This window comes from Octopus bimaculoides, chromosome 16 (assembly GCF_046866305.1).
Source record: "Octopus bimaculoides isolate indiv1 chromosome 16, ASM4686630v1, whole genome shotgun sequence".
In the NCBI taxonomy this organism is placed as follows: domain Eukaryota; kingdom Metazoa; phylum Mollusca; class Cephalopoda; order Octopoda; family Octopodidae; genus Octopus; species Octopus bimaculoides.
In genome coordinates, this window is record NC_142943.1 from 26156296 (window position 1) to 26183955 (window position 27660).

At 35.2% G+C, this 27660-nt stretch overlaps 1 protein-coding gene across 1 annotated transcript in view; it reads left to right on the forward strand.

The window, feature by feature from the left end:
* The window catches only part of LOC106883723 (dynein beta chain, ciliary), a 362109-nt gene that overhangs the window by 231043 nt on the left and 103406 nt on the right, over nucleotides 1-27660 (forward strand). The window contains exons 57-65 of the mRNA XM_089364269.1: nucleotides 3168-3367; nucleotides 4200-4296; nucleotides 8915-9057; nucleotides 11956-12127; nucleotides 15739-15924; nucleotides 17045-17293; nucleotides 19514-19722; nucleotides 22391-22557; nucleotides 26730-26880. Of these exons, the coding sequence (XP_089220395.1) occupies nucleotides 3168-3367; nucleotides 4200-4296; nucleotides 8915-9057; nucleotides 11956-12127; nucleotides 15739-15924; nucleotides 17045-17293; nucleotides 19514-19722; nucleotides 22391-22557; nucleotides 26730-26880 (1574 nt within the window). The remainder of the gene's footprint in view (nucleotides 1-3167; nucleotides 3368-4199; nucleotides 4297-8914; nucleotides 9058-11955; nucleotides 12128-15738; nucleotides 15925-17044; nucleotides 17294-19513; nucleotides 19723-22390; nucleotides 22558-26729; nucleotides 26881-27660) is intronic.

A 27660-nucleotide genomic window follows, 5' to 3' on the forward strand; every position in this document is an offset into this window, starting at 1 on the left:
ATATGCTCTGTGAGTGTTGAGTGTTTGATTTAACCTCTACCTTGGTAGGTTGCTACAATAATGATTTTACAGGCTCTAAGGAGAGGGTGCAAATTTTTGTTTAGATGTTATCAGTTCAAGATTTCTGCTCTGCCATCAGTCAAAGCAGAGAATCATGAAGTATTTTACATAGTCCCCAGATGCTCTGTCAAATGTTCCTTAAAGGGGTGTTAGTTTGCTGTAAAGCCAGTATGTTCGTCTAGTGTTATTTTTCGTGTAAGTTTGATTATATAATAAGTACTTAGAATATTGTGCATATGGTTTTTATTCAAATATATATGTTTGTGTGTAAACAGTAAAGTTACCTTCTGGAGTCCTACCAAGTCATAGGAGCCAGTTTCCTGGTTTCATGACATATATGTTCCCCCACATGGATGGGACACCAGTCCATCACAGGATTACTCATTTTTGCCAGTTGAGTACACTGGAGCAAAGGGAAATGAAATGTTTTGCTTCAGAAAAAATGTGCCACCCAGTCCAGGAATCGAAACCACAAGCTTACAATCATGAGTCCACTACCTTAACCACTAACCCACGTGCCTCCACTATGCATGTATGTATGTATGTATGTGCATACATATGTATGATTGGTAGGTTGGTTGGCCAGCTGGCTTTCTGTCCGTTAGATGTAGAAATTGCTCTGTGAAGAGTAGTGCAATCATAATTATCAAGAAATTAGTTACAAGCTTTCTGCTTGTACAAGATTTTGCAGAAAGTGCTCAAATCCTTGTGTGGCTTCCAAAAGCATAGCTTTGTGCCTGGTGAAAAGCACACGCATGCATGTGCGCACGCACACACACAGTGGAAAATTAAGATAAATACCAGCAGAAACATTTAGTTCCTACAAACATTTCACCATAGCAGCTGTTGTTTAGAACTCAGCGCTGGATGTTCCAAGTGCATTTGGATGCCTAGTTTCAGTGGATCTAAGTATTAGGGGAATACTTAATTGCATTCTGTTACAGAATAACAGCAATGTATGTAGGAACTAAATATTTATACTGTTGTCTTAATTTTCTACTACATATGCTCTGGATATCGTAACTAGTAACACCACTATGTACTGTGGTCAACTAGCTGCTATCTTGGAAGCTGACTTGATAATTATAACCAATGTAGAGTTCTAGCTGCCACAGTAGTAGTTGTACATCTACACATGATAATTCTCACTCTTCTTAATACTGCAGGAAAACAAGTTAATTTAAAATTAACCACAGAACAGTAATAATAATAAAACTAGTAGAAAAATGTTATGTAAGGGAAATATGTTGTTCAACCACCCCTTTGGAATTTATGTAGCTTTGGGTATCTCTGGAATTTTCTTTTGAGGGTATTGGAGAAGCACTTCCATCCTCTAATAAATACAGCAAAATCATTAATAGACATAGAGTGAAACTTGCATATTCCACCTTACCAAGTCTAGTCAATAACATAACAGCAATTAACTATAAAAAGATTTAATTATCATGGGATCAGGCCTTCAATTATTCAGATAACAACTATAACTTTATGTACTAGATTATAGCTCAGTCTAGTATCATACTACTATGACATATGTGTCTCCTAATTGTAGTAATAATACTGATGTAGTAAATGATAACTCCTCAGATAATATCCCTAATAGTATATGTAACTGTAGGGATCCTAGAAAGTGACCTTTAAATAATTGATGTGTTAGAACTAAGTATCATATGTAACATATCATTTATTCTTTTCTACTTTAGGCACAAGGCCTGAAATTTTTGGGGAGCAGGGGCCAGTCAAATAGATCAGCCTCAGTATGCAACTAGTACTTAATTTATTGACCCCGAAAGGATGAAAGCAAAGTCGATCTCGGTGGAATTTGAACTCAGAATGTTAAGACAGATGAAATACCGCTAAGCATTTCACCTGGCATGCTAATGTTTCTGCCAGCTTGCTGCCCCGTAGCATATCATTTATTACACAAGAGAAAGTGCATTGCTGTATAGGTGAAATTGTATCTAAATTTAAATTTAGGATACATTATCGTTTATGTTCTTTTAAGATTAAAAATAACAACATAGCACCTCATAGCTGCATTTATTTGGACCTCAAAACATGGAATATTACTTAATCAAGATCATGGTCAATATTTATTGCACTTCCATACGGAGGGAGAAGAGTAGCTATAAGCTGTGTTCCATGGGAGTGCTAGAGATTCTTAAAAGTAAATCTAATCTAATTAATAAATGTAACAAATTATTGATACAGTGCTTCCATCAATTCAACAAAGCATTAATAAAAATTTGGTTAACTATCTTAATTGAATTGAATAATGTTAAGGATAACATTACACCAACTTTAGCTTCATCACTCGTGGATCTATATAGCTTACTATATATCTCCAAATGGCTTGCTTAAATAATTACTTATATAACAAATCAATTTATCAAGTTCAATTTTAAATGATAAATTGATTTGTTATGTAAATAATTATTTAAGCTAGCTCATTACCTTATGTCATTTAGTTTTGTATGGCTTTAAATAATTTATATATGATTGAATTTGGTAGGTGGAAGTTACTGCTGTGTGTGTATATGTCTGTGTATGTGCTGGTGCCTCTCTCCCAGAGAGTGAGAAAGGGATATATATATATATATATAACCCATCATGTTGATTGATTTAAAAAGTCTGCTTATTATTGAAATGATTATCACTGGTTTAAGAATATATTTCTGTCATCTTCATTCCTTTGTTTATTTATATATATCATCATCCTCATTTTTATGTCCACTTATCCATGCTTGATTACGTTTGACAAAATTTTGTTGAGGTATATTTTCTATGGCCAGATGCTTTTCTGTCCCCAACCCTTACCTGCTTCCAGGTAAGTTAATATTTCCCCATAACCAAACATGTCCTCATAGAAGATCTGGAAGGAAGGACACTGCTTGCATGATGATGACATTCTTTTACAACTATTTATATATACAGATATATGGATATATACATCTAATGTGTCTGTGCATATACATTTGTTATGTATGTGCTCGTTCGCTTTTGTGTTTTATGAAAGCCACAACCTATGAGTGTTAAATAATAAAAGAACATGCAATTTCCTCATGAATTACTTTAAAATTTTACACATTATTTTTGTATCTTTCCAGACTGATTCTTATGGTCACCAACCTTGTTTAGAATTAATTCGGCAGCACTTGGATAAAGGAGGTCATTACAGGAGTCAAAGTTATAATTGGCAAAAAATAACCAACATCACATACATAGCAACTGTTAATAGTAGTCATTATCCTGAAGTCAGTGCCCGACTGTTGCGACATTTTGCCATATTTTCTTGTGGTTCACCAGAGTAAGATAAATTTTTTTATGTTTAAATGAAACTGATTTATTTGATTGTTTCTCTACTCCAACTAGACATATTGTTGTTATTGTTGAGCTTCAGTTCAACCCTCACTGAGCACACCTATTTTTAAAGGTGTTCTGACGTTACCCATACTGGCTTCTTTTTATGGTATTTTGTCTCCAGAACTGCATTATACTGTGGCCTTTATTTTTTTAAGTATTGTAAATTTGATGGCAATTGTCTGCTATTTCTAGCAGACCAAGCAACTTTGTAGAGACTCCTTCATTGGTTGTTTTGGCATTTAGTTTGCTGGTGCCATATAAAAAGCATCCAGTCCACTCTGTAAAGTAGTTGGCATTAGGGGCATTCAGCTGTGAAAATCATAAAACCAAAATAGACAGTGGAACTTGATGCAATCCTCTGATTTACTAGCTCCTGTCAAACTCTCTAACCCATGCCAGCATGGAAGACAGATAGTAAATGGTGATGATGATGATGAAAGGCAGAAAACAGAAGACTTTGTTGACTTGACACAGTTGTGGTTTGCTTCATTTATGTTGTTAATAATAATAATAATAATAATAATAATGATAATAATAATAATAATAATAACATAATCACTTCGAGGTAATTAGAGACTCATCTTAAATATGGAAAACAATTATGGTAAAATGTGGAAACTTACCTTAGATGAACATATGTAATTAACCAAAACTATAATTACTATAAAATGATTATATGATAATTTAATTAATTAAAACTATGATTACCATATTTTAATTGTATATTTATTATACTGTCAATTCATGTGAATTTATTTATACAAATATATTTTCAGTTCAGAAGAACTTGCTATGATATTTAGCAGACATATTGATTGTCTATTTCCTATTGAGAATTCTGCAGTTAATGAAGAATACCCCAGTACACAGATGGTCAGTTGATAAAGTTATGGATATATAATGTTATTTATAATGTATTGATCATGTATTGATCACATTTACTTTTTAAAAAAGTCACATTAAAATATTTTTTGGAAATATTTCTTGGAAAAATCTTTAGATTGTTATTGTTACATATATATTATCTAACTTTGACAAACAGTATATAATTCTATAAAATGTTGATTTATTATCATTAAAATATTTTTTGGAAAATATTTCGTGGAAAAAATCGTTAGACTTTTATTGTCACCTATATATTATTTAAATCTGATAAACAGTATATTCTGTAGAATGTTGATTTATCATATTTTTTTTTTATGAAAGTGATTAAAATTTTGATGTTTTTTTTTAAAAAGTGAAATTAGCTGAATACTGATTTCAGATTTTGGCACAAGGCCAGTAACTTTGAGGATGGAGTTGGGAGGCTGGGATGAGAATAAGTTGGTTACTTTGACCCCAATACTCACCTTGTATTTATTTTATCGACCCTGAAAGAATGAAAGACAAAGTTGATTGTGGCAGTATTTGAACTCAGAACATAAAGTTGGAAGAAATGCCGCTAAGCATTTTGTCTGTCACAGTAAGGATTCTGCCAACTTGCTGCTTTAAAGTTGGCAAAATATTTTTAAATAATTTTTTTTCAAATAGCAAAATATAGGTATGGCTATTTACACGTTTTTTTTAATGACCAGTAGTATATGTCTATTTTTTTTATGACCATTAGCATACATACATACATACATATATATATATATATATATATATATATATATATATATATATATATATATATATATATATATATATATGATCTTTCTTTAATTACACTTTTCTACAAATTTCTAAAAAGGAAACATGAAAACAATATATTTAATATAAAGACATACTAAAGACAAACTAGAGATAACTCAGATTTTGTTTAAATATTCACTAAAACTTTTGAGATATATTTTTATCAAAGTCACTAAAATAAAATTAAAAATCCCCATAACTAGTAAAAAATAATTGTTTTGGTACAAGGCCTGAAATTTTGGGGAAAGGGTACGTTGATTACATCACCCACTGAGTTCAACTGATGCATATTTTATTGACTTCAAAAGAATGAAAGGCAAAGGTGACATTAGCAAGATTTGAGCTCAAAATGTAAAGAGCTAGAAGAAATGTTATTAAGCCTGTTGTCTGATGCGTTAACGATTCTGCCAGCTTGCCTCCTTAGAACTGGTGATTTCTGATATTGATACAATACCCTAAAGGTTTTAAGCAATCATAATTGTTGCTTAAATTAACCCAAGTATATGACTGGTAATTATTTTATCAACATTGGAGGGATGGAATTAAAACTTGGTTGAATTTGAGATGAAAGGCCATATATTAAGGAATATAATGTATTACTGTTTTTACCATTCTGCTGCTCTTTAGCAGGAAATATTTCTTTCTAATTTTGGCACAAGGCTAGCAATTTTAAGGGGAGACATAAGTCAACCCCAGTACTCGACTGATATTTATTTTATCCCCAAAAGGATAAAAAGCAAAGTCAACCATGGTGAAATTTGAACTCAGAATTTAAAGAGCCAGAGGCAATGTTGGCTAAGCCTTTTGTCTGATGTGCTAATGGTTCAGCCAGCTCATCATCTTTCTTAGGCAAGAAATAATAATTTATGGACATGGGTGCAAAGCTAACAACTTCGTAGAAATAATTAAATTGGTTTCAATATTTTACTAGTACTTATTTTTATTGGTCCTGAGTTTATGAGAGGCAAAGTTGAGATAAAGTTGGGATTTGAACGTAGATATGTAAAGAGCAATGACTAAATAGTACAGGGTATTTTATCTGATGCTCAACAAGTTATTCTTTATGTAATACATACATACGCACATACATATATAGGCGCAGGAGTGGCTGTGTGGTAAGTAGCTTGCTTCCCAATCACATGGTTCGGAGTTCAGTCCCACTGCGTGGCACCTTGGGCAAGTGTTTTCTACTATAGCCTTGGGCCGACCAAAGCCTTGTGAGGGGATTTGGTAGACGGAAACTGAAACAAGCCCGTCGTATATATGTATATATATATATGTATGTGTATGTTTGTGTGTCTGTGTTTGTCCCCCTAGCATTGCTTGACAACCAATGCTGGTGTGTTTATGTCCCTGTAACTTAGCAGTTCAGCAAAAGAGACCAATAGAATAAGTACTAGGCTTACAAAGAATGAGTCCTAGGGTCAATTTGCTCGACTAAAGGTGGTGCTCCAGCATGGCCACAGTCAAATGACTGAAATGAGTAAAAGAGTAAGTACAAAACATATCATAGCATAAGAAGCAGAATTAATTATCTTCATTGGAAAACTTTCAATTTTCTACTTCTATTTTTTCATTATTGCAAATAGTTTATGCTTTCAATTATATTAATCTTTTGTAGAAAACTGGCAAAAGATTTTTGTTTTGATTTTTAGATAATCAAGAAAATCCTATCTCTTATCTTTTACTTGTTTCAGACATTAGACTGTGGCCATCCTGGAGCAATGTATTGAAAAACATTTTGTTAAATGAGTCCACCTCAGTGCTTATTATTTTAAGGCCTGGTACTTATTTTATTGATCTCTTCTGCTGAACTGCTAATGTATGGGAATGTAAACACACTAATACCACTTGTCAAGTGGTGGTGAGGGACAAACACACACACACACACAGATAGATATATACATACATGATGGGTTTCTTTCAGTTTTCGCCTACCAAATCTTCTCACAAGGCTTTGGTCAGCCTGAGGATATAGTATTAATAGAAGACACTTGCCCAAGGTATCATGCAGTGGGACTGAACCTGGAACCATGTGATTAGGAAGTAGACTTCTTACCACACAGCCACACCTGAGCCTATGATCAACATTTTTAAATTTTGAAAAAAATAAGAAGTAATAATTAAATAATCTGCCTGTCATATAATATAGTTTGTTTTTCCTTTTGTTTTTACTTGTTTTAGCCATTGGATGTGGCCATGCTGAGGCACTGCCTTGAATGGTTGAGTCAAACAAATTGACTCCAGTATTTATCTTTTTTTAAAGTCTGGTACTTATTCTATTGACGTTTTTTACTAGAATTACTAAAATACAGGGACATAAACAAACCTACACCAGTTCTCATGTAGTGAAGAGGAGACTAAGACAAACACACTGACACACACATATAAACAATATGCTTCCATAGTTTCTTATTTCTTTACTGCCCGCAAGGGGCTACACACAGAGGGGACAAACAAGGACAGACAAAGGGATTAAGTCAATTATATCGACCCAGTATGTAACTGGTACTTATTTAATGGACCCCGAAAGGATGAAAGGCAAAGTCGACCTCGGCAGAATTTGAACTCAGAACATAGCGGCAGATGAAATACTGCTAAGCATTTCGCCCGGCATGCTAATGTTTCTGCCAGCTCGCCGCCTTCCACAGTTTCTGTCTTCCAAATTCACTCACAATGCATTGGTCAGTCCAGGCTCAAAGTGCAAGACTAACAGAATGGTGACATGCAGTGAGACTGAACTCAAAACCATGTGGCTGCAAAGTGAGCTTCTTAACCACACATCCATGCCTGATAAAAGATGTCTTACAAACAATGGTGGCATATTGGCTGAGTTGGTAGAGCATCAAATGAAATACCTTGTGGTGTTTACTCTGGCTGCCAAAGTCAGCATTACCTATCATTTTTCCTGGATTGATAAATAAAGTACTAGTCTAGAGGCCCTGTAAAGGGTCTTGTGTACTTTGGTTCTTCCTAGCTAAAGGATTTTAAAATTAAACATGAATGCTATACAAAAATATATCTGAGCTAGCTATTAACAAATTTTATCATTTTGTTAGACCAGACACAGGTGTGACTGTATGGTAAGAAGTTTGCTTCCTAACCACATGATTCCCAGTTCAGTCCCACTGTGTGACACATATGTTAAGTGTTTCTACTATAGGCCTTGACCAAACAAAGCCTTGTGAGTGGATTTGGTAGACGAAAACTGAAAGAAGCCTATTGTATGCATGTAATGTATATATGGTCTTCTCTTTTTAATTTTAGTGTAAATTTTGACTGGCCACCACCTACTTGGTTGCAAGGTTGTGAAGGAAAATATCTTGTCTTAGCCATCATCCTTTAAATCTTAAGAAGGTTTTACAGATTTTTATAATACCAGCTTTCATCATCTTTTGTAGCATATGAATTAAGGATTTGCATTCTCTTTATGTATGTATGTATGAATGTATGTATGTGAGTATTTGTGCCTGTCTCCTGCCCTTATTTGACAACAGGCATTGGTTTATGTCCTCATAACTTAGCAGTTTGATGAAAGAGAACAATAAAATAAGTACCAGGCCTAAGATAAAAATAAAAGTAGTACAGGGGTCAAATCATTTGACTAAAATACCTTTAAGGAGGTACACCTATATGGCCACATTTCACTGACTGTGATAAATAAATGATATCAAATGACAAATTTGAAACTATTGGCTTCTATATAAAAACATTCCACAATGGACTATTTTCTGTGGCTTATAATGGAAAAATTTTAATTAAAATTATTTCCTAATTTTAAAATGATAATTTCATTATTTTCTTTCTGTTTCCACAGAATGGCGCCAAATTCTACACCTTTCTTCAGACCCTTGGAGCATGTACCATTGACATTTACACCAAATTGAAATCAATGTTTCTATCAACCCCAGGAAGACAACACTATATTTTTAGTGTAAATGGATTGAAATCTTTATTTAGGTTAGTTTCTCAAATAATTTTTAATGCTTATTAATTAAATATTTATACATGCATAAGCATACATACATGCACACACACATGTGCATGCACACACACACATACACACTCTCTCTCTTTCACACACACACACACAAATACATATGCATATACATTTATTCATTTATTAACTGTAAAACCAAAGAAGTAACTCTTGGCACCAGTGTCACTTATGTAGCTTTACAACTAAATAATAAAGAAATATTGGTCAGGCATGTCTGTGTGGTAAGAAGCTTTGCTTCCCAACCACATGGTTCCAGGTTCAGTCTCACTGCATGGCACCCTGGGCAAGTATCTTCTACTATAGTCTTGGCCCAACCAAAGCTTTGTGAGTGGATTTGGTAGATGAGAACTGAAAGAAGTGCCTGTGTTTGTCCCCACCATCACTGCTTGACAACCAGTGTTGATGTATTTACATCCCTGTAACTTAGCGGTTCAGCAAAGAGACTGACAGAATAAGTAATAGGCTTTTTTAAAAAGTAAGTCCTGGGGACGATTTCTTCGACTAAAACCCTTCAAGGCAGTGCTCCAGCATGGCCACAGTCAAATGACTGAAACAAGTAAAAGAATACAAGAGTAAATGCATATAAATGCATCTGGTCTTCTTTGTATATAGAGTTCCATTTTTACTGTTTGTGTCACCAAGACTCTGTCTACTTCTCTCTCTCTCTCTCTCTCTCTCAATATATATATGTATGTATGTATATCATCAGCTTGTCCCTTGAATCCAAGAATTGACTTCTCTTTCTGGATGAATATTTGGACAATCAATGCTGGTGGTTAATATAGCTAATAAGGCTAATCCTCATGTAGGACAGATAAGGTGATCGCATTGGCCACATGTGAGAGTCAGAGTTGGAAGTGCTTGCTGCTGTCTGGTCTTCTGTTACCGTTGTCTCCCGTCTTTTTTTATTCTTTCTCTTTCAAACAATATTATGTTATTGTTTATGTTTTATTGGTAGTTGGGACAGTTGGTTATGGTCATCTGAAAAGCCAGGGGTTGAAGTTGGTCTGCTTTAGAGTTGACTTTAGCTGATTTTTACAGTGTCAAAGAGGAGCTCCTCTTTGTCCATTCCCAGTTACCAGTTTGCTGAAGAGGATTTGATGAGGAAATTGTTCATGACCAGCCCATCAAAGACAATATTTGATGATTAGGAATTTGATACTCTGGCTATTAGCCCTTTCCATCATGAAATTAATGGAGACATAGTCAAACCACTTGATGTTCAAGAGAGAGAAAAGTTTCACTTGATGAAAACGTTCAAGTTTTTTTACATCATGATGATACAAAGACCAAGTTCCACAAGTATGTAGTTAGTTTACCAAAAGCTGAGCAAGCCAAACTGATTCTTCATTCCACATCTTGCTCAGAATTGCATTTGGTGGAGAGCACACTTTCAAGGTATGCAAATTGATTAACGTGTGTGTGTGTGTGTGTGTGTGTGAAGTTGACTAAATTCCACTTTAAATATAGTTTTGTAGGTAGCATGGAATGCTCCCACATCTTCGGATGTATGAAGTCAGAGTGAAGAGAATATTTAAGAATTTCATGTTTGGAAAATGATTGAAATTGTGTAAAACTGAAGCTATTGCATCATCATGGAATTATGTCAAACATTTCAAAGCATGCAAAAAAATATTCAGTCCTATTTCATTTGTTTTTTAATAGTAATTCCTTCTATGAAATGTCAGAAATTTTCACTGAACTCTTGCAGCCTAGGCACTGACACCTATGATATACCAATAAATTTGTGTCAGTGGTTCAGTTGTAGAATAAATGACAAATCCATCTTCATCATCATTGTGATCATCATCAAATATCCACCTTTCCACACAAGTACGAATCAGGTGGAATTTGTTAAGGTAGATTTTCTACAGCTGGATGCCCTTCCTGTCACAAACCTTCTGTTTCCAAGTAAGATAATATTTCCCTGAAAACAGGAAATGAACAAAGTCACTTGTGTAATAGTGTTGCTCATTTACAATCATCATGAGATGTTAAGACAAGGACACACACAAATACACCCACAGACGCATGCACAACCATGCATGCACACACACATATACACACAGAGGTACGTGGCGTAGTGGTTGAGGTATTGCTCATGTTTCCTCTAAGTTGTGGGTTCAATTCCCTGACCAGGTGGCTTATTGTGTTCTTGAGCAAAACACTTCATTTCACTTTGCTCCAATTCACTCAGCTGTAAATGGAATAGCCTTCTGATCAGGTGGGATATTGACTTGGTTGCCTAGCCAGTGGGGTGACAACATTCAAAGGCTGAAACAATGTGAAGCGCAGTGTGACTAGTGATGTATAACAACATCTAATAGTCTTATTGATACTGTGATACACACACACATACACATACATACATACATATATATATATTCTTTTATTCTTTTACTTGTTTCAGTCATTTGACTGTGGCCTTGCTGGAGCACCGCCTTTAATCAAACAAATCGACCCCAGGACTTATTCTTTGCAAGCCGAGTACTGATTTTATTGGTTTCTTTTTGCCAAACCACTAAGTTATGGGAACATAAACATGATGGTGGGGGGACAAACACAAACACACAAACACACACACACACACATATATATGTATGCATATATATATATATACAAGCAACAGGTTTCTTTCAGTTTCTGCCTACCAAATCCACTTACAAGGCTTTGGTTGGCCCGTGGCTATAGTAGAAGACACTTGCCCAAGGTGCCATGCAGTGGGACAAAACCTGGAACCATGTAGTTGGTAAACAAGCTACTTACCACACAGCCACTCCATATATATATTGAGTTGAAAACCAAGTATAATCGATAACTGAAAAGTTTCTTTTTTACTTTTTTACTTTCTCATTCAGCAACCTCTGCTTATCAATTTCGTCTGCAAGTCAGTTTGATATTATTCTTCGTCTCTGGTATAATGAGTGCTACTGGCAGTTTGGTCGCAAAATGTCCACTTCTGTTGACTTTGAAAGATATCTGGAAACTGTGCACAACTCCATCAGGAAATACTTAACCCACGGAATACAAGTAAATTTAAAGTCATTTTGTTTTACTTTCTTGAATTTTATATCATACGATAGAGCTTAATCTCTGGCTGTATCTTCTTTTCCACTCTAGGCACAAGGCCCAAAATTTTTGGGGAGAGGGACCCAGTCGATTAGATTGACCCCAGTACACAACTGGTACTTCATTTATCGACCCTGAAAGGATGAAAGGCAAAGTTGACCTCAGCGGAATTTGAACTCAGAACATAAAGGCAGACAAAATACCTCTAAGACGGACGAAATACCCCTGATGTGATAATGTTTCTGCTAGCTTTCTGCCTTGTCTGTTGAAACTGAAGCAGTTACATCAGGGATGAAGAAATATTTTACCTATTTAAAAAGACATCTTATCTTTCATCTTTTAGCTGTTTCAGTCATTGGACTATGGCTATGCTGGGGCAATACCTCGAAGATTTTAGTTGGACAAATGTACCCTGTATATATTTTTTAGTCTGGAACTTATTCTATCATCTCTTTTGCCAAAATACTAAGTTACACGGATGTAAACAAGCCAACACCAGTTGTCACACAATGGTGGTGGTGGTGGTGACGACAAATGCGCACACACATACACACACAAAAACATATATTTGATGAGCTCCCATGCAGTTTCTATCTACCAAATTCATTCACAAGGCATTGATCAGCCCAGGGCTGTAACAGCAGACATTTGCCCAAGGTGCCATGCCGTGCAATTGAACCAAAACCATGTGATTGCAAAGCATGCTTCTTAACCATACAGCCAAGCTGGTGTCCATCTTACTATAGAAATAAAAATTGAATTTAAATATGTGTTTTAGGTGTGACTGTGTTGTAAGAAGTTTGTTTCCCAACCACATGGTTCCAAGTTCCATCTCACTGTGTGACATCCTGGGTAAGTGCCTTCTACTATAACCGACCAAAGCCTTCTGAGTGAATTTGGTAGATGGAAACTGAAGGAAGCCCCTCCTATATATATATATATATATATATATATATATATGTATGTGTGTGTGTGTGTGTGTATGTGTGTGCCTTTGCGTCAATGTTTGCCCCCCACCACTGCTTGATAACCAGTGTTGGTGTGTCTATGTCCCCATAAGTTAGTGATTCAGAACTGATAGAATAAGTAACAGGCTTAAAAAAAAAAAAACAGAAAAGAAGTACTGAGGTCAATTCATTCAACAAAAATCCTTTGAGGTGGTGCTCCAGCATGTCCACAGTCTAATGGCTGAAACAAGCAAAAGTTAAAGATAAAAGAATGGTTATAATGATACTTCCATGATGTAATTGCTATATTATATTTGTTTTTCTGTATAAACATAGGGTTGCTTCTGTTGATGTTCTTTAACACCAGGTCAGCCCTGATAGAACAAACCTATGATCAAAGGCATTCCATATGTGATCACTCCATCTTTTTATTGAGAATATCCTTAATGGCCATGCCCCAACTTCCTCTTTCATCTGAGAAGTCTTTGTCCTGCAGGTGCCAGCACCACCTAAAATGCACTTGTGCTGGTGCCACACAAGTGCACCCATAGTGGTAGCACATATAAACACCCAACTCACCCTGTAAAGTGGTTGGTGTTAGGAAGGGCATCCAGCCGTAGAAACTGTACCAAAACAGACAAATGGAACCTGGGGAGCTCTCTGGCTGGCTAGCTCCTGTCAAACCATCCAATCCAGTATGGAAAATGCATGTTAAAAGATGATGATGATGACACAGAATTGAAAATTGCATTATCCAATGTGTTTTTTTTAAGGTAGTAGAGTGTAGTTTGAAGGAGCTTTGATTGCTGTATCTAGCAACTTGAGTGATCACATAAGAGACTCTCTTGTTTGCTGTTGTTAGTGACAAGTGGAGATGTCAGATAGCCATGTAGGAAACAGTTCCCTTTTTGATTTCATCCAAAATAAAAGAAGAAAAAAATCTTGTCATCACTAAAAGTAGGAAAGAAATTGAATTATCTTTTGTTTTTCCTTCCACTTTGCCTCAGTCAGTAGACTGTGGCCATGCTAGGGCACTGCCTTGAACTTTTAGTGAAATGAATTGACCCCAGTACTTGTTTTGTTTTTTAAACCTGACAGTTATTCTAATGGTCTCTTTTGCTGATGCACTCATTTACAAGGATATAAACACACCAAAACCAGTAGTCAAGTGATGGTAGGAGGAAAAACACAGACGCACACACACACACACACACACACACACACACACACACACACACACACACACACACAACGGGCTTCTTTCAATTTCTGTCAGCCAAATTCAGTCAAAACAGTTTGGTTGGTTTGAAGCTATAGTAGAAGACACTTGCCTAAGATACAATGCAGTGGAACTGAACCTGAAACCATGTGGTTGGGAAGTATGTCTCAGATGAGGAAGAGTAACACATATGTCCATTGAAGAAGGGTCACCAAAATTAGTTGGGTGATGAGAAAACACATCAAGATATATGCAGACTAGAAACAAGGTCTGAATATATGAAACAGAGTGAACTCTGCTAAAGGTACACAAGGCACAGATGCTGGTATTAAACAAAGTAATGATGGACTAAGCCAACAACCCAAGAGCAGGTTCATTCTCACAAAATTCTGCACAGTTTCTATCAATCCAATTTTACTGGAAACATTTTGCTTGAACCAGGGTTATGTGAGAAGATTCTTGCCCACACTAAAAACCTGGAACTGCTTGAATGCAAGCAAATTTCTTCACCATACAACATCGTCTTACATTCAAGACAGTCATTAATGAAATTGTTTGTCAATTATACTGCTTAGACTGATTAATTTCACTGAATAATTAATACTCATTAATATTAATCTACTTACCTACCTATTATAGTCTTTAAAGCTATAATACTACTGAAATCTCATGTTTCTCCTGCAGACATATTTCTAAATTACTTTATGATAATGGCTTAATTTGTAGAATTATATAATTCTCAGTAACAAGAAAAATTGAGCAAAGAAATTATACATTTGTGATTATATAAGAGTTTGTATATGCTTCTATAGATGTGTATGTATGTGCATATATGTATGTGAAACAGTTTTACTGGCAGCTGATCTTTAAAGTTACATACATGTCTAAGAATACATATCACCATTTTACCTACCTTCCTACCGTATACATACATACACACATACCTACATACATATCTTCCTTATTTGCTTATCAACTTAACTACTTACATACCTAATTACCTGTCTGACTACTGTCTATCTTTTTGTCTGTCTGTGGTTGAGCACTCCACAGACATGTGTACCTTTAGCATAGTTCACAAGGAGAATCAGCTTGACACAGAATGTGACAAGGCTGGCTTTTTGAATTACAGGTACAACTCACTTTTTGCCAGTTGAGTGAACTGGAGCAATGTGAAATAAAGTGTCTTGCTCAACGACAGAACACGCTGCTGGGAATTGAACTCATGATCTTAAGGTCATGAGCCAAATATCCTAACCACTCAGCCACATACCTTCACACCTACATTACATACAAACACACATATACATATATACAAACATGATATTTCTATAACAGATAATATTTTTTAACATCCATCATATTATTTCCTGTTATTATTTATTTATTTAATTTTTGGTCTACAGTGTGAACTTCCGGTAATAACTGAAGGTTTAGTCTTCAGTAATCTCTTTGAAAGTGACAATGGTAAAGTTGGAGCTGACAAGAAATATCAAATTGTAAATGACTATTCCACTATACATCACTTATTATCCAAGACTGCTTCTGAGTATAGTAAATCTAACCAACCTCTGCAACTTCCACTTTACAATGTAAGTTTATTTTTATTTGTTGGAATTTTTAGTTCCTGTATTTTTAAAATTTTACTTCTTATAGCTTGGTAGCTGGCATTTCAGCAACCATTATGTTATTTCCTTGATATTTCCTCCTATTTGTCTATCCCTATCTGTCTGTCTATCTATCATTACCATCTGATCAAATCTATCTAACCATCAGTCTACCTACTGACCTACCTGCATCCCTGTTTATTTATTTATTTATCTGTTTGTCTGTCAGTCTGCTACCTACCTATCTGTCTGCCTATCATTATCACCTAACTGAGTCTATCTATTCATCTATCAATCCATCCACCCATACATCTACCCACTGACATCTCTGTCTGTCTGTTTCTCTCTCTCTCACTCTCACACTTCTTTTCCTCCCTTCCCCTCTCTTTTTCACTCTCTCAGAGCATGGGATAGAATACCTCACAGCATTTATCCCAGCTCTCTGCATCAGGGTTCAATTCCCACCGAATGCTTTGTGGTAAATATTTCAACTCTATGCTTTGAATTCAAATTTCACTGAGGTCAACTTTGCCTTAATTTCTTCTGAGGTCAAAAAAAAAAAAAAAAATACTAATTCAGAGTAATGAACCAGTGAGACTTTTAGAACATAAGAACATATGTCCAAATCCCTCCATGGCCTACTCAAGTGAAAGACTGAAATTGCTGCTTATTTTAATGCATCCGCTTTCCACGTTCAGAGGATTAATGTATTTGGTATGATATAGATATGGATGTTATCGAATAGGGTTCTCAACCATCTTTTGTCTATGGACCCTTTTCACTACTGTTTTATTCTGGTGGACCCACATAGCCATTCGATGTTTAAAAACTAGTTTTATAGAAACTTCTTTCACAATTCCTATTTTATTTCAGCACATTTACTTGCATAAGGTGAACTATGTAAAATGTTAGAGAAAGAAACCTAGCTGTTTCTTCCAATACATGCTAATAAACATTTCTAATCAAAATATTTTCAGAATCTGCAATTTACTATTTTGCTGCGTGAACTCCCAAAAATCTTATAAGGATTCTGACTGAGAACCACTGTTATAGAACTAGCCTATAATTTGTTAGTAATATGTATCGGTTTCATCTTCTTTGACAGGTAAATCTTGAGCTGATATGTCGAGTTTCCAGAATACTTTCCTGTTGTACTGCCAAGTGTCCAGCTCATATGACTGTTGTGACAGAAGGTCTTTCTGGCAGCTTTTATGATGTTTTGTATTTATCAGCCTTTCTCACTGACTGGACACCTTTACACCTTCAGAAGTGCTCAGCAAACATGAATTGTTTTCAACAATCTCTCTTCTTGCGGAATCAGCTGATCAATATTTGTCAGCAGGCTGGATTGAAGGTAAGCCAGTTTACAAATATTTGGCAGGGGCTAATTTGTTGTTATTTATTTCTTTGTGGAAAGGCAGTGCGCTGACAGAATCATTAGCAAGCCAGGCAAAAATGCTTAGTGGCATTTTGTCTATCTTCATGTGCTAAGTTCAAATTCTGCTGAGGTTGACTTTGCCTTTTAATCCTTTCATGGTCAATAAAATAAGTACCAGTTGAACACTGGGGTCAATGTAATCAACTTGATCCTCCTGCGAAATTGATGTCCATGGGCCATAATTTGAAGCCATTATTTATTTCTTTGTGATGTCTGGGCATTATGTGTGAGTGTATGTATGTGAGTGTATGCATATGCATGTGTGTGTATGTGTTTATTTGGATTGCTCATGTAAAAAAAGTGGGGTTGTGCACATAGCCTTTGAAGGCTTTTCAAGACATGTTGCATAATTGCAACTTGATAGTTGCAGAGGTAAATATGCAGGAAATAAAATTTCAGTGGGTTAATATACTGTGAATGAAGGATTGTGCTTATTGGTTAGTGTATAGATTGGGGTGGATTAGGTGGCATGGATGCAACATGGATGATAACAGTGAGGGAATGTCCTAAGTGGTAACAACTTGAGAGCAACAGCAGCAGCTGCAGAAGTTATTGTAGTGAGGGTAAAAACATGGATAGGAGAGAGAGTGCATTTGTGAGCCAGAGGTTGGAGTGCATTATTGTTATGACATGGATATACATGTCTGGTGTAAAATGGTATTACACAAATAAATAGTTGGTTGTGGTTATCTAAAAATAACCTATCACAGAAATATATATTAACACAGAATGCACTCCATACTACTGGAATGTAGGTACGATATGCAGCAGCCATTGTTCATTTACTGAATGTTAAACCAACACATGTCGAACTAACATGGTTAACCAGCACAGTCAAACTAACACCGTTGGCTACCCTCTGACAGTTCACTCAGTTCTTATTTATTGTAATTGGTTAGTCCACCTGGGGGTGTTCAGGATTCTCTCATAACAGTTATTGAGTGACTTTGTGCCAATTATTAGAGCTGGAATGAATACCTCAAGGCATTTTTTACAGCACTCTAACCAATCGGTCAGCTCACAACAATGTGTTTATGTTACATACCACAAGCTATACATTATAGCTTACTTCATATACTTCATGGATATACCATAGTTGTTAGGGTATGTGGTTCATTATCTTAAGGTCATAAGTTCGATTCCCAGTAGCGCGTTGAATCCTTGAGCAAGGCACTTCATTTCGTGTTGCTCCTGACAACTCAGCTGGCAAAAATGAGTAGTACCTGTATTTCAAAGGGCCAGCCTTGTAACATTCTGTGTCATGCTGAATCTGCTTGAGAACTATGTTAAGGGTGCACATGTCTGTGAGGCTCAGCTACTTGCATGTTAATTTCATGAGTTGGCTATTCCATTGATCAGACCAACTGGAACACTCATTGTCGTAACTGAAAAGGGGCCGGTTATAAGTTATCACACATTTACTATATGCTTAGATATTCTTATATCCATCCATTCATCTTCTTTGCCCCCTATTCCTGGAAGGTTCATGGATGTAGAATCCTCAGGCACATCTTCCATAGGGTCCTATCTGTTCCCTCTTGGACTTACTTCGGGGTCTTGACACATGCAACTTTTGTGCTTTCATACCATGACTCCCAAATATTGCTGGTTGTATAAGCATTGGGTGGAGATATCATCATCATCATCGTCAATATCTCCATTTAATGTCTGTTTTCTATACTGACATAGGTTGGACGGCTTGACAGGAGCTGGTATGGCCAAGGCTTGCACTAGGTTCCATGGTCTGATTTGGTTTGGTTCTATAACTAATGCCAACCATTCCAGAAAGTGTACTCAGTGCTTTTTAAGTGGCACCCACACCAATGCTTTTTAAATGGTACCTTGGTTTTAGGATTTCAATACTGTTGTAGTGAGCAGGTCTTCTTGAGTACAGTAATATATTCTTTAAAATGGGCACCCTTTACCTAATGTCTGAATGCATTCCTTATTAACCCATATGACAGACAATGAAATATGATATTCTTTGAAACCCTTATCAAATTACAGCATTTTATTAATGCCAAGCTTGTATTTGTATTGGACCTGCATTATTTTTATATCTCTGTCCCATATTTTTCTACCCTGCTTAGGTCCCATTACTATATTTTATATGCGTGTTTATTATTTATATTTCAGAACAAGAAAATTTTCCTTTTAGTAAAAGACAAAGATATCTGCAATGAAGAAATTCTTGAATTACTTTTGGAGTACATTGTTAATGGGAACCTGGATTACTTATTTTCTCAGGAACAGCAAGATAATATTGCCAGTTCTCTGAAAAATGATACAAACCAGTCAGATTTCAAGAATTCCTCATTGCCAAACATGTGGCAGCATTTTGTTAGGTAAAGTTTACCTAAAATATTTTGTTTTAATTATTTTATGAAGAATAGTGGATTTCATTACGGAGCACTATTGTGTCTGTGAGTGAGTGGTTTATTGCATTCATAACAAGGGAGCATCTGTGCAAGTTGGGGAGAGCAAACATTACAGAGGATTGATGTTTATAGTTTTCATATGCATATATGCCAAAATAGAGTGGCTGTGTGGTAAGTAGCTCGCTTACCAACCACATGGTTCCGGGTTCAATCCCACTGTGTGGCACCTTGGGCAAGTGTCTTCTATAGCCTCGGGCTGACCAAAGCTTTGTGAGTAGATTTGGTTGACAGAAACTGAAAGAAGCCTGTTGTATGTGTGTGTGTGTGTGTGTGTGTGTGTGTGTGTGTGTTTGTCCCCCCACCATCGCTTGACAACCGATGTTGGTGTGTTTACATCCCCATAACTTAGTGGTTTGACAAAAGAGATTGATAGAATAAGTACTAGGCTTACAGAGAATAAGTCCTGGGGTCGATTTGTCCAACTAAAGGTGGTGCTCCAGCATGGCTGCAGTCAAATGACTGAAACAAAATAAAACAATATAAGAAATACATATATAGCTGGCATTAAGGAGAGCATCTATATGTAGAAGCCATGCCAAAGCAGCAGACAGTAGAACCTAGTGCAGTCTTCAGACTTGTCAGCTCCTGTCAAGCTGTCTAATTTATGCCTGCAAGGAAAGTGGATGCTACATGATGATGATGATACATGCATGTGCTCTCGCACACACCCACAAACACATACATACAAATTTCCCTTCCAAAGCTATTATAAAAGAGCCTTGTCTAAGGTAGAGGGTGATGAGAATCCAAAACCATATGGTTGAGAAATAAATCCTTTAACCATACAACTAAGACAGCATTGTCTGCGCTGAGGGTTTACTAAGAGGGAGAGATGTTCATTTTGGATACTGAGAACCTTTCTGGTAAAGATAAAAATCAGTTATTTGATAAGGATAGGAATTAATCATTTGTAAATTACCAAATCTTCATATTTAGGTTGAGCTAATAAAAAAAACAAGACATTAACAATGTGTGTGTGTGTGTGTGTGTGTGTGTGTGTGTGTGTGTATATATAATCCATGCTAGCATGGAAAGCGGACGTTAAATGATGATGATGATATATATATACATACACAAACACACACACATACATACGTATATATACGTGTGTGTGTATGTGTTGGTACTATGGAGTTTTAATCGGCATGACTAAAATTCACTTTAACAATATACGTTCTGAGTGCTCAAATTGGTGTTCCACCAAAATTCCAGATTGAACAGCTGTTGAAATTGTGATTATGAGATTGTCTTGTTCAAAACGGCTAGAGGTGGCTTCCCTTTGAGTCACTATGTATGTATGTATGTATGTATGTATGTATGTATATGTATATATGTGTATATATATATATATATATATATATATATATATATGCATGTATGCATATATATGTATATAAATATATATATATGCATGTATGCATATATATGTATATATATATACTTATGTATACATACATCTGTGTGTGTGTGTGTGTATATATATATGTATGCATATATATACATACATATATATATATATATATATATATATATATATATATATATATATATATATATATATATATATATATATATATATATATATATATGCATACATATATATAGTTAAATGAGATTCAGGTAAAAACCTTGTAGAATGCTATACAAAGCTTGTCCACAATTGTTTGCTATCTGATGTCATCATGCAGTGGGAATACTTCTGTTGCTGGATACAAGGGGGTGCTGAAATGTTCTTGGCTTTAGGTAAAAGAAAATACAGGAGGGTCAGTTAATTATGATTTTATTCAACATATTCCCCACTCAGATTCACACACTTATTGCAGTGGTCTTTCAGTTTACTCTAAACTCTGTAAAAGAACTTGGAAGGTTTGGCCATCAACCAGACCTTTCACAATACCCTGAAAGCCAGGAACTTTCCAGCACCCTCTTATATACATGGGTAATTTCATAGTATCCGTAGAGTTTATATAAATGATAGAAAATTAAATGAACGAAATTCTCCATTTAGAATCATGTGATTTTAAATAATGTCGTTCATTCCATTTTCTATCATTTTTCTATTCATAAATGTACATGTGTGTGTTTGTGTGTGTACATGTATCATCATCATCATGTAATGTTTGTTTTCCATACTAGCATGTATGTATCTATGTGTATGTGTATACATGCACATATTAAGTTTTATGGCTGTTATCTTGAAACCACAAAGTATAAGTTTTTTTTTTAACACATATATAGTTAGTTATCTGATAGTTTTATTATCTCACTTCACATTAATTTATTTGAGAAAATCAAGAAGAACCATCAAGTCTTTGCTGTAAATGCACATTAATTTGAAGCAAATGTAGTTCTGATTTAATTAAACATCAAAGTTTAATTAAATCAAGAAATGATTTAATTATTTTGATATTGTTTTGTGTTCTCTGTGAGATAATATATCTACAATAAATATGGTTATTTTGGTTTCCAGTACAATATCTTGTGTTATAATATTGTTATTACTTTTATAATTATGTTATTGCCTAATATTGTTATTACCTGTATAATAATGTTGTAATAATGTTATTATCTTTAGAAACATAGAAAGAAACCTGAAGGTTTGTTTAGTATTTACCAACAGAAGTAAGGATTACCAGAAGTGGTGCTGTAAATTTTCAGCATTGGTGAAAAATACAAATTTTATTTGGTTATCACACTGGGCAAGAAAGGAATTGGTTGAAAATGCTATGTATCATGTTAATGGTTAGTATTACAATATTTAATTACTTACTGCTATTAATCTAGCTGTCCATTGGCAAAAATCATTATTATCCTTACTTTGTTTCTCTGAAATTTTATGGTGAAAAACAAGACAATATATATCTAAACAAACTTATATTTGTTCTTTAGAAGTGTCGAATGTGTATCATATTATACAGACAAGAAAGTAATATTTTTAATGCAGTTTAGTCATGGAAACAGCAGAAAAATTGGGTATTATTACCCTTGCAAAACAGAAGAACATTGTCAACAAACAGGCAATATTTCATTCTCTAATGAGGTCTAATAAAACTGAAACATGTTCAGAGTTATCACTGTCCTGCCAAAGATCAGTCTCACTCACCACTGAATTCTATATTCAAAGTTATTTTAAATTAACTTAAATTTCAGTATTATCTCCACTATTATTCTTGACCACATTTAGCCATTGGATTAATGATTTTTCCCCTTAGCACTATAAATGTAATTTTCCATCTCTCCATCCACTTTGATACCCACAATTCTTTGGATGATCATGAGAGTAGAGTCCTCAGGCACCTCCTCAATAGGGTCCTATCAGAAGCAACTATCATTACATTTTCCTGCTGGGTTCCCAAGTGTGACCAACTGAACTTATAATAATATCCAATCATCTTGCTCTTGGTCTATCCCTAGGTCTCCTACAAATTAACTCATCTTGAAAAACTTGTCTTATGATCCTTTCCAGTGACATTCTAATCACATAGTGCTGAAGCAATGATCTGTCAATGCAGAGAAGTAGTGACTTAACCTGGTGCCTGGTACGAATGAGACCACCAGAAGCTGCACTATGAGAAGGGTTAAAAAAAAAAAAATAACCATACTGCATCATCTGTCTTGTGTGTTAACGATGGACACACTTAGACCTTAAGAATAGGGTTCATTTGAAAATTATATTGCAGTTTCCTCTCTGTGCCAGTACAATCAGCAATAAACTTGCAACTTGTCTTGGGAAAGATGTTGGGTGGAAGCACAGAAATTGCATGGTTTAGGACCCTAAAATGGATCTAGGAGGGAACAACCATTAGAATGTAATTTTAATTAATTAAGATTTCTACATAGATCACTACATAGGTGTAGGTATGGCTGTGAGGTAAGATTGCTTCCCAACCACACGGTTCCAGATTCAGTCTCACTGCATGACACTTTGGGCAAATGTTTCTACTATAGTCTCAGGCTGACCAAAGCCTTGTGAGTGGATGTGGTAGATGGAAACTGAAAGAAGCCCATTGTATATATAATAATAATAATAATCCATGAATGGAAATTATAGATATTTTATGACCATGGTCACAAAAAACATGTGATTTGTGGAAATATGCATAGTGATACATTAAAATATCTAAAAATTCCATCCATAAATTATTATTATTATTATTATTACTATATTTATCTTATGTTATATCAGCATAGCTGGGTACAATCCCATAGAACTGCTCTAACAGACATAATGACATAGAAGCTTTTATATGCATATTCGAAAATATTTCCCATAAACAAATTTAAAAGATACATGTGTGTGTAATATATATATATATATATATATATATATATATATATATATATATATCATCATCATCATCTCATCGTTTAACGTCCGCTTTCCATGCTAGCATGGGTTGGACGATTTGACTGAGGACTGGTGAAACCGGATGGCAACACCAGGCTCCAGTCTGATTTGGCAGAGTTTCTACAGCTGGATGCCCTTCCTAACGCCTGTATGTATGTATGTATGTATGTATGTATGTATTTGTGTATGTGTCTTTGTGTCTATGTTCGTTCCCCGACCCCCCACCACCACCTGACAACCAATATTGGTGTGTTTATGTTCCTGTAACTTAGCAGTTTGGCAAAAGAGACTGATAGAATAAGTACCAAACTTTAAAAAAAAGTACTTGGATCAATTCATTTGACAAAAGAAATTCCTCAAGGCGGTGCTCCAGCATGGCTACATTCTAATGACTGAAATAATTCAAAGATAAAAATATAAGTTATGTTCATGTCTATTTCACCATCAGAATAGCTCTGTACGTCCGTGATACACACACACACACCTTAGCAAAGGTGGAGGTATTGTTTTCAGTCGTGTTTGTTTGTATGCCAGTTTGTCTGTGGACAAGATATCTCAAGAACCACTGGATGGATTCAGATGAAACTTTCAGGGATGTTTGGCCTCATGACTGGCACAAACTGATGAGATTCTGGGATTGATCCAGTACGGGACAAGAATTCTGGATTATTTTTTATATTTTCTTTACATGTATATGTAAAGTTTCACATAGTTCTCTTGTACATGCACACACATACACACATATACTTACACATTTTCAGCATTGAACATTACCATCCCATTTCCATTGTACACACACACACACAAACATACCTCTCTTTTACATATCCATATACTCACACTTCAAATACCGTTTATCGACTTTTTCACTCCTTCCTCCGTTATTCCTCTATCACCCCTTCCTTTCTCATTCATATGACACACTCTTTGCCATTTATCTCCTCTACCTTCACCTTTCACTCCAGCTCTATGTTATATATATATACATACATACATACAAATATATCAAAAGACAATGCTTATTATTATATTAGGAGATTATACATACATTTTAACACCTTACACTATACTTACATATATACATATTTCTATACATCAATCCAAAACGACAGGATTACTAAAGGAAGACCAGAATTTAAGAGAAGAGAAATCTCAAAAAGTCTCATGATATTCATTGAAGGATTTCATTTCAGATATTCTCATTTTAAAAATCATCTCCGGTTAATCATTGAGAGGATGTTGGTGTTGCACTGGCAGAGGTTTGCACTCTCTGACTGCTCTTGTTTGTTTTGGTTTTGTAGAGGAAACATATGATCTTCCATAATGTACTCTCTTATGAAGCTTTTATTCTGTCCATTATTCTAGTCTAAGCTTCTGTTCTGCTCATTAAATTTCCCTTTTCTTCTTTGTGTTCAAGTTTCTCTGTTAAATTTGAATAAGCTTTAATTTTGCTTATTTTCAGTTTTAACCAATGAAATAAATTCTCGCTAATTCATTTCAATTACCTGTTACACTATCAGCTCATAATCATACATATATTCATACATACATGTTTACCTTAACACATACATTCATTCACACACCCACACACACACACACACAAACACACTCACACACATTCACAAAAACACACACACACACACACACACCGATATACAAACATATGCACAGATCAACTCGCAGTACTTACTTTTAAAGTTTGGTCTTTATTCCATCAGCTTCTTTGTCAAATTGCTGAGTTACAAGGATGTAAACAAACCAACACTGGTTGTCAGGTGGTTCCAGTGGCGACAAACACAAAGATATCCCCCCCCCATACACACACAGAATAGGTCTCCGCACAGTTTCCATTTACCAAATTCACTCACAAGGTAGTGGTAGGACCAGGGTTAGAGTAGAAGACACTTGCCTTAGGTTCTGTACTGTGGGACTGAACCTGAGACCACATAGTTGCAATGTGATCCTCTTTACCACACAGCCATACCTGCTTCTGCATTATTTCTATCTGTTATGTATCACTCACAAATATTGGTTAGTCAGTGACTATAATGGAAACAAGGTGCCACACGGTGGGGATTGAACATGGAATCATGTGGATGCAACAAAATCATGCTTCTGTCTATGATATTTTCATTCTCATATTCTTTTACTTGTTTCAGTCATTTGACTGCAGCCATGCTGGAGCACCACCTTGAAGGGTTTTCAGTCAAACAAATTGACCCCAGGACTTGTATCTTAAGTCTAGTACTTATTCTATCGGTCTCTTTTGCTGAACTGCTAAGTTACAGGAACATAAATACACCAACACCAGTTGTCAAGCAGTGGTGAGGGACAAACACAAAGACACACACACGCACATACATATATGATGGGCTTCTTTCAGTTTCCGTCTACCAAATCCATTTACAAGGCTTTGGCTGGCCTGAAGCTCTAGTAAAAGACACTTGTCCAAGGTGCCATGCAGTGGAACTGAACCTGAAACCATGTGTTCAGGAAGCAAGCGTCTTACCACACAGTCACTCTTATATTATATAATAATATTTCTTATGTTAATATTTGTAAGCAGAACTGACTTGGCTCTCTACAAAGCAGCAAGAAAATATCTGCCATTTGCTAGCTTCCATGCACAGTTCCCTTCAACAATTACTGGTACAGGTGAAAGAGGTGGATTCATTTACTTACTGCAGCAACACAACATACCAAACTTTTGTACAGAAGTGAGTATATGTTTCTTTATATATTACCTATTTTATATCACCACCACTACCACCATCCACTACTACTACTGGTGGATGGTGGTGGTTGTGTGTTAGTGGTATGGGTAGATGAAGGAATGTACTTGATGGCATTGGTGCTTGTGGTCACAGTAGTGATGGTGATGATGATTATCTCAAGAAGCAGAGGTAATTTTTATAAGTCAAGGGTTTATATTGTGTTATTTGACAAGTCTGTATTTGTATTCTATGTAATTCAAATATATGCCACTGGCAACTTTGAATCACTTCTTTGAGTTCATTTTTGCTTAAATTTTGCAAATTACCTGGGCCATAAATGCTTTCTACTCTTTTTTTTTTTTGTATAAGTCTTAAGTCTTTTGGTTACCGGAGATAAGGTTGGGTAATGTCTCCATGAATGTCCTCTTAACTCTTGATAATAAATCTATATTTTCTTTAAAGGCGTGTCAATTTTGGAGAAATCTTTAATCATGTGATTATCCCCGCTTCTCAAGTTGAGCTGGTTTTAATTGCCATATGGTAATTATAACATATCCTCTTGTGGTGGAGATAATTTCAAGAAATCAAGAATTTAATAAATCAAGAATACAGTTATATTTGATTTACATGGATTTGTCTGTGTTTTATATATATATATATATATATATATATATATATATATATATATATATATATATATATATATACTATATATATATATATATATATAATTATATATATATATATATAATTATATATATATATATATAATTATATATATAT